This window comes from Mastomys coucha, unplaced genomic scaffold (assembly GCF_008632895.1).
Source record: "Mastomys coucha isolate ucsf_1 unplaced genomic scaffold, UCSF_Mcou_1 pScaffold22, whole genome shotgun sequence".
NCBI classification, from domain to species: Eukaryota; Metazoa; Chordata; class Mammalia; order Rodentia; family Muridae; genus Mastomys; species Mastomys coucha.
In genome coordinates, this window is record NW_022196905.1 from 29111542 (window position 1) to 29120513 (window position 8972).

The 8972-nt window shown below is 39.3% G+C and overlaps 1 protein-coding gene across 8 annotated transcripts in view; it reads left to right on the plus strand.

The window, feature by feature from the left end:
* Nucleotides 1–8972, plus strand: part of Grk4 (G protein-coupled receptor kinase 4) — an 81897-nt gene that overhangs the window by 41623 nt on the left and 31302 nt on the right. For 6 of the 8 annotated variants that reach the window (XM_031341087.1, XM_031341083.1, XM_031341084.1 and 3 more), the window contains 4 exons: nt 274–366; nt 2102–2165; nt 5900–6040; nt 8869–8937. In XM_031341087.1, coding sequence (XP_031196947.1) covers nt 274–366; nt 2102–2165; nt 5900–6040; nt 8869–8937 — 367 coding nt within the window. The remainder of the gene's footprint in view (nt 1–273; nt 367–2101; nt 2166–5899; nt 6041–8868; nt 8938–8972) is intronic. The other 2 variants (XM_031341085.1, XM_031341086.1) reach the window with 1 other exon arrangement.

An 8972-nucleotide genomic window follows, 5' to 3' on the forward strand; every position in this document is an offset into this window, starting at 1 on the left:
CTGAGGACACAAACTTAGGTCCTCATATCTAAAAAGAAGGCACTCTACTGCCTGAAAAATTTTCCTAGCCCCATTATTATTTGTTTTATGTCCATATACATAAAAAACTTCTGACTTTTAGAAAGTAAAGGAATTCCATTTCTTATAAAAATTTTTATATGTTCACTGCTAACACTGGAAACATTAGACTTTTGTAATAGCAAATTCTGTATACTGAATGATACTGTATCATTCCTACATGATAAATATATAATTGTATAAAATCTTTTCTAGAATTGTCTATAAGTATTTGAGTGAAACACCATTTGAAGAATACCAAGAGAGTGCCTACTATAATCGATTTTTACAATGGAAATGGCTAGAAAGGTAGGTTTTAATTTAATAGTAAATAAAAGTAGTAACTTTTTATTTAAAAGTAGTAACTTTTTAATTTTACAATGCATACTGTTTGATGGTAATTTTTCTACCTATTTCAATACTACTGGAAATATTGATTGTATATATTATTTTATATATAAATCTTTTTTTTTAAAGATTTATTTATTTATTATATGTAAATACACTGTAGCTGTCTTCAGACACACCAGAAGAGGGCGCGTCAGATCTCATTACGGGTGGTTGTGAGCCACCATGTGGTTGCTGGGATTTGAACTCATGACCTTCCGAAGAGCAGTCAGTGCTCTTCCCCGCTGAGCCATCTCACCAGCCCCCTATATAAATCTTTAATAGGTAGAAATTATATAATTTCTTCTAATTCAGTAAACTCCATTCTTTCTCTTTAAAGTGGTAGTTAATATACATGGTTAGAAAATAAAACATTTTGGCTTTATAGTAATACCATGCAGTAGTTGAAACTTTGCAGTCTAAGCCTCTATTCAAATTCCTGCTAGCTGTGTCGCATTACAGAAGTAACTTAACCTGTGAGGTATAGATCCTTTTTCCGTACAGAGATACTTACACCCCTGTCTTAATTAGGGTTTTATTGCTGTAAAGAGACACCATGACCATGGCAACTCTTATAAAGGAAACCATTTCATTGGGGCTGGCTTACAGTTCAGAGCTTTAGTCCATTATTGTCATGGTGGGGAGCATGGTGGGCACAGGCAGACATGGTGCTGGAGAGGTAGCTGAGAGTTCTGCATGCATATCGGCAGGCAGCAGGAAGACAGTGACACTGAGCTTGCCTTGGACTTCTGAAAACCCAAAGCCTACCCCCAGTGAGACATTTTCTCCAACAAAGCCACACCTCTCATTAATGCCACTCCTATGAGCCTATGGGGGCCATTTTTATTTAAACATCCACAGAACTCTACACTGCTTCACTCTTGTTGGGAGATGCATGTACAATACTTAGGCCAGGGTTTGGTGCACAAAAGAAATGACATAAAAGCATCAGTTGCTATCAGTACAATTGTGATTACTATTTCTAAAATGATTCTTGATTATTATAAATAACCACTAATAATTGACATCTCACTCCTTACTCCCTTTTTGAGATGAGGCTTCAGTATATATTCTGGTTGGTCTTGAACTTGCTGTGTAAACCAGGCTAACCTTCAACAGATATGTTGCCTTTGCATCCTGAGTACTTGGATTAAAGGTGTGTGCTCCCCTTTCTCTCTCTCTCTCTCTCTCTCTCTCTCTCTCTCTCTCTCACACACACACACACACACACACACACACACTTCTTTTTGAGAGGTTACATTTACATATTAAAAGTGCTATGCTTATATAGTTTTCTTCAGATGCCTTTTGACATGTTGGAAAGTATGCCAAAGATTTTTCCTTGAAAAAGAAGATTGTTCCATGAGCTGTAAACATACATATTTCCTAGAATGGGCTACTTGCATACTTCAATTATACAGGATAATTGAGCTGTTCTGTGTTTGTGTCAGTGTCTTTAATAAATTTGAAATGTGCTTGTTTCTCTGAGTGAAAAGATGAAAGCTATGAGTCCTAAGCATAGACACCTTCACCTCAGGCACTCTGTTTTAAGTAATATGGGCCAACAGATAGGGTTAACACCAGCTTTAGGTAGGCCTTTCTATTTTATAATAACAGTGCAATATGACATATGAAACTTTTTTTTTTAATTGGTTAGGCGTCCAGTCACAAAGAAGACATTCAGACAATACAGAGTTCTAGGAAAGGGTGGATTTGGAGAGGTGAGTAACCTGCCAGTTAGTTATGGCAGTAATTCTGGTAGAGAGATAGCTGGCCATCCACACACGTGAGTTCAGGTAATGTATCAACTTTGCCAATACACTTATCTCCTTATTGTGCATTTTGAGAATAGTTTCAGGCTACTTGAAATGAAGGTGGATCTTTGAACAAAATGCACTTTGCTTTAAGCTTTAAAACAGCAACATAACAAACGTCTTACTTCGTAACTTCACCTTATACTTTCCAGTGTGACAGAAGCTATTTTTTTTATGGTTGATGTTCAAGTTAGGCAGTTTTTCCAGATTGAAAAATTTGTGAAATTTCTGTTATTCAGGACTAGCTCTGAAGTTTATGTTGCATAAAGTACAACTTATTTTTAAAGAGATGAAGTCTCACTTGCTTATTCAAGTTAGGTTCTGGCCTCTAGAACTCATAGTGCCTCAGCAAGCTGGGACCACAATTAAATACATACCATTGTATCTACCCAGATGACAGTGTCAAATCTGTTTAACTTTGCTGTGTTTTAACATTGTCTTAGTTTGCTTTCTGGTGCTGTGCTCAAACACTCTGACCAGAAGGACTTCACAGAGGGAAGGATTTGTTTGTCTTATACTTTGAAGTTTCCAGCTATCATCAAGGAAGGCCGCAGCAGGAGTTTGAAGCAGCACCATGGATGAATGCTGCTTACTGGCTTCCTTCCTCTGGGTCATGCTAAACCAGCTTTCTTATACAACCCAGGCCCACTTGGCCAGGGTGGCTGGACTCTCCTCTATAATTAACAACCAAGAAAGCAGCCCACAAACACGCTCCCAGGGCAATCTGACGGGGCTGTTCCCCAATTGAAATTCCCTATTCTAAGCTTGCTCTAGGTTGTGTCAAATTGATGATTAAAAACTAATTAGTATAGATATAGATGTACCTTATACCTGCGTTAAAGGTGTTTGTGGCCTCTTGTGATAGTATATGCCTGTAATTGGGTAGCTGAGTTACAAAGCTAGCAAGTTCTAGACTAGCCTGGATTACATAGTGAGACTCTGTCTGAGAAAAAAAAACAGTGTTCAGATCTAGGGATATAGGACATAGTACAGCCCTTGCCTCACCTATGCAAGGCCTTGAGTATGATCCCCAACACCTTTAAAAGAGTATTTTAAAATGTATGAATTTAGAAAATCCTAGGGAAGTATCACACATATTTGAGGGGTATGTATTAAATACAGTGGTTGTCCTGGATAGAGATCATTTGTAGCAGCTGGATAGAGAATAGCACACAGTTCTATTGTGATCATTTAAAGAGGTGTTAATTGTCCCATTAATTATCTGAAATGATTATATTCAGTCAATGGATTTCCAAGTCAACGTGACACGAGCATGCCATTAGGAGCTAACACTTTAAAAACAGAGTCAGGTTACACTGCCCAGATGTGAATTAAATCATACATGCTCTTGAATTCTACTTTAAAATGAAAGCAGAATCTACCGGTATTGCCTCAAAATTAGGAAACTTGCTTCAGAGTTATTGTGCTCAAGTGAGCTCTGTTAGCCATTTACATACTAAGGTGAAGGAATTGGGCCAGAACTGTCATCACTTCCTGTTGGAGGTATACATACTCCCCACACAGCTGGAGATTTGCACAACTTATAGATTAGTATTTGGCTAATTCACCCAACACTGTTTTAAGCCCTTCATGGGTATGGTCTGTAAGGAACCTCTGTGGAATGTGTCCTAGACCAGAGACTTTACTCTTTAGCTCATGCTGTTGTTCTTGATCTCCATGTACAAAGCTTTAGATTGTACAACAAGGAACAGAGGAAAAGTTTTAGGGAGCTGGGACTCATGTTTAAAAGAAATGAAATTCTAATTATAATCACATACATGATTTAAGATTGATTCACTAGGATTACATGATTATCTTAATCATTGTGAAAGATGATACAGATTATATTTGGATACATTTACTTGGGTTTTCAAACAAAAGATTAGATGGATGAATTAGGTGTGGTAGCTCTTTGCAGACTTTTTGTGGTATTTTAGGCTCTAAGGCAAGGCTGGAGAACCATGTGTGGTCTGTTTCTACTCTGAGTGTCTGTCAGAGGGAGCCTGTAGAGGTTTGGTCTTGCTGTCTATTGTAATGCTAAGTGTGGGCCCCCAAGACCTGGAGTCTGCATGTAGATATGTGACCATGCCCCCAAGTTATTTCTGATTGGTAAATAAAGATACTAACAGCCAATAGCTGGGCAGAAGAGAGATAGGTGGGATTTAGGTTTCCCAGGCTTGGGGTCAGCCGAGAATCATGAGGAGGAGAAGTTGAAAGAGGAAGGAGGAAGGAGAAGCTGCCATGGGTTAGGTGAGCCATAAAAATGTGGCTCTGAGGGATAGCCAATTGGAGTTAAGAGCAGCCCTGTTGAAACATAATAAGTAACAATAAATAATTTGGGGTTACCCATAGGAAATAGATTCTAATAGCTTAGAAGGTAGATACCAGCCCAGCTGTTGTGCTGATGAAGGCTTATTGTAAATATAAAAGTTGTGTGTGTCTTTTATCCGGAACTAAAGGGTCTAAATTGGAGTAGAAACCCCAGGTCTGGATTAAATAATTTATACAACAGGAGCCTTACTGAGTAAGTGCAGGGTTAGTTCTAGTTCCCTGTTAGCCTCAATTCCTAGCATAACACCTACTTGTCCCAGTGAGCTTTGAAGGTAGATATAATTATTTTACCAACTAATTCTCTTGCTTGTGCTTTAAATGCTATCAAGTCAATGTCCAGCTTCCTAAGGGAAGCGTGGTGGAAAGCATTTGGGTGTGTGGCTGGTTCCAGAGGTAGCACAGTGTTATGAGAAGGACATGTACTTTACAGCTATGCAAGCCCAACATCAAGGCTTGCTTGCCATTGTCAGTTGTGTGATCTTTGGCAGGAGAGTAATGGGCCCTGCTTTAGCTTCCTAAGTACATAGAGCTGTTAAACCCAGCCTTGAAACTAGGAAAAAAAAAAAAACCAAAACAAAAACAAAAAAAAAAACCCCAGAGTTGTTCAAATTTTATATTCTAAAATTTTGCTTTTATAAGAATCTAAAGACATATCAGGACATACTTAAATAGACTCAGTATGATCACAAAGAAAAACAAATTCCCTTTACATATTTTTGTTTGTTTGTTTGTTTGTTTTTCGAGACAGGGTTTTTCTGTGTAGCCCTGGCTGTCTTGGAACTCACTCTGTAGACCAGGCTGGCCTCGAACTCAGAAATCCACCTGCCTCTGCCTCCCACGTGCTGGGATTAAAGGCGTGTGCCATCACTGCCTGGCTTCCCTTTACATCTTGATAGAGCACAGTTTCATTCACTTCATTCCCAGCAGCTACTAGTGACAAGGAACTGGGAGTCTAAGAAAGATCCAGCTGCCAGGGCGGTAGTGGCGTATGCCTTTAATCCCAGCACTTGGGAGGCGGAGACAGGCGGATTTCTGAGTTCGAGGCCAGCCTGGTGTACAGAGTGACTTCCAGGACAGCCAGGGCTACACAGAGAAACCCTGTCTCGAAAAAACAAACAAACAAACAAAAAACAAACAAACAAACAAAAATATCCAGCTGGAAACTTCTAGTTATCAATACCCAGATGGCCTTGGCTTATCACATCTGGTATCTTCCTTTACCAGGGAATATTATCAGAGAGAAAAAACATTTTATTCATATGCTCTAAAAATGTCAGTTATATATAAGTCTTTTTACCTCTTTAAACTAGGTTTGTGCCTGTCAAGTGCGAGCGACAGGAAAAATATATGCCTGCAAAAAACTAGAAAAAAAAAGAATAAAGAAGAGGAAAGGTGAAGCCATGGCTCTGAATGAAAAAAGAATCTTAGAAAAACTGCATAGTAGATTTGTAGTAAGTATCTTATTTTAGTCATGGTATGTTACTTTTCTTATTGCTGTGATAAAATGCATATATAAAGCAACTTGAGTAGGAAGGGTTTATATTAGCTCACAGTTTGAAAAAGGATACAGACTATTATGTCGGACAAGACACGACAACCAATGTAATGTGATGGCCACTTTATATCTGCAGTCAGGAGACCAAAATACGACTGTTGATGTCAGCTTGTTTTCTCTTTTTATTCAATATGAGACCACAGGCGGCAGGGTGGCACCTCTACTGTTCAGTGTAGGTCTTCCCTGCTTAGTTAAATCTTCCTGGAAACACCCTCCCAGACACAGGTTTGTCTCCTAGGTGATTCTAAATCCCATCAAGATGACAAAGCTTAACCAGTACAATCTTTCTGTGTATATTGTTTTAGTCATAGCATTTTGGCCAGTAGTTCTGTTACAAACTCTGGTTCAAGTCATGGATTTAGGGGTTATTTTTCTTCATTGAGTTTTTGTGGAGTTTTGCTGTCCCATGTTGGGGATTATTTCACTTTGTAATGATGTGTCCTTCTTATTTAGTCTTGGTAGGATATGGCAGTGCTGATCCTGCTGTTGATTTGTGAGTTGTTAGCAGCTTTATGTTGTCCACCAGACCATGCTGTCGAGTTTTCCTCACACCTTGATGATTCCTGCTGAGTGCCTTTTCTTCCTCTTGTGATCACAAGCTCACCATCAGCTGCCTCCTGTTGATCAGCTCTGGCCCATCAGCATGATACTTTGTATTTAAAGATTCTTTTTCTAGTTCTTCTAAAGTGGGCCTCCTCTTCTCTCTGGTCTCAGTCACTTTTCCATCCTTTGATTGTCTTTCCTTTTTTTCTTTTTCTTCTGCTCCTGAAATGTTTGCCACTGGGTCCTCAACTACCATTCTCCACTTGTATCTTTCAAATTGCAGGTAAGAACTGAAGATGGCGTGGACTGGTGTGAATCAGAGGACTGATCCCAGGTTGTAGGCTGTGTGTTATATAGTGTAGCTTTCCCACTCCTTCTTAAGTATTCATTGGAACATCTGTTGAAGTATGAAGCTTGGTGAAGACAGAGGATGAATAATGGTTATACAATGATTTTTAGGTTAAAATTTATTTCCTTGAAGTCATTTATTTCTAGGTATCAAGGTTAGCTGCTTTGTAGAGACAGATATTCTAAACCAGCACCTCTTCATAGCCAGCATCTGTATTTAGTAGCATGAGTCTATGTGTTTGCTATGACAGTTTCACATGGAGTGAAGTGACACTCATCTTAGAGCTGTTCAAACATGTTGTATTTCCTTGAAGCATAGAAACCTCAAATTTTAGCTTTATGAGAGGGATGTAAGTAGTTATGGCTCATGACACAACATAGTTTTGTTTCTGTATTTCTGGCTTCTTTCAAAGAACCTGGACTTATTTCATTTTATCTGTCATTCTGGTTTTTTTTTTTTCCTGTTTATAATGAATCATTGGCAGGTTCTGATCTACCTGTAAGTCCTAGTCCTTCTCACTGTGTCCTCATTTATGCAACAGCACCCTCTCTAGAGTTCCTACCTCTGCCTGCACTTGTCCATTGCAGTCTGTTCTCCACGAAATAATAATCTGTGGAGTTAATTGGTCTACACTTCCCTACCCAAGCTGTTCTCTGATCATCTTTACACTGAGAATGAAATCGGAGTTTGTTCCAGCCTCTCAGTCACTGCGCCATGAGACTCCTCCTGCATCCTCCACCACCCTGCTCCTAAGATGTCCTACCAGGCTCCTGCATCCTCCATCACCCTGCTCCTAAGATGTCCCACCAGGCCTGGGAGCTGGATGTGCCCTCTCTCTGGAATATGGTCACTACTTCTGCTCATCCTTGAATATCACTCTCTTCTACTTCTGCATTAGTCACTCCATGCATCAGAGTGATGTTTACAGAATAGAGAATCAGAACCTGTTGGTGTCTTGTTCCTTACTGGGTCCTGTTATCTAGATAAAGGCTGACATGATAAATGGTTCTCACTTATTTTAATATGCATTAAATTTATATGGGATTGATAGTCATTTACAGGAGGGGTGAGAGTAAGGGATTTTGTTTCTTAAAGCATGCATGAGAAATGCCATGCAGTTTAACTCTGGTCCAACTTATGTCAACTGATGATGAAAGTGTACAGCAGGGGTGTTGTGGATGCTTCATCCCACCCTCCTCATTCTCAACCCTCTGCAAAGAAATACTTTAATTAGAATTCTGGCCCCATTCATGATTAAGAGTTCTAAGAAGGCTGGAAAGATGGCTCAGGCATTAAAGGCTAAGCTTACAACCAAAATATTAGGAGCTCTAAGCAAGCTAGCTTTACTTTCTAGAACATATAATACATGATGTAGAGCTGTTGGAACTCTTCCCCATGGCTAGCACACACACTCTTACTATCTCTACTTAACATTAGATTGAAAATTCTAACCAGTGCAACAAAATCAAGGAAAGAAGTTAGAGTTACATTAGGATTAGGATTAAAGCTAGAGAAAGAAGTAAAGGACTGAAAGAGTCTCTTTATTTTTGAACAATTAACTGCATGTGGAGACAATCCTAGACTTTCTAGATAATTAACCTAGGGTTCAACCAAGTGATCAGAAGTGAGTCAGCCACAGTTAGGAGGTGTGTGTGTGTCTGTCTGTACTTGTGAGTACACACCAAGTTCATGCCTATGTACATCATAGGCTTCCAGAGGTCAGAGGAAGAAGTTGAGTGGCCTACTTTATTACCTACCCTTCATCTTATTTCCTTGAGACAGTCTCTGACTAAACCTAGAATTTGCTGGTTTGTTTGTTTGTTTGTTTCCAGCTGGGCTGCCTGACTAGCAAGGCTGATCAATTCTCATTTCTCCCCTCCACCCCAGGACTGGGATTACAGGTATTCATGGCCATGCCCAATATTTTTTCTTTCTT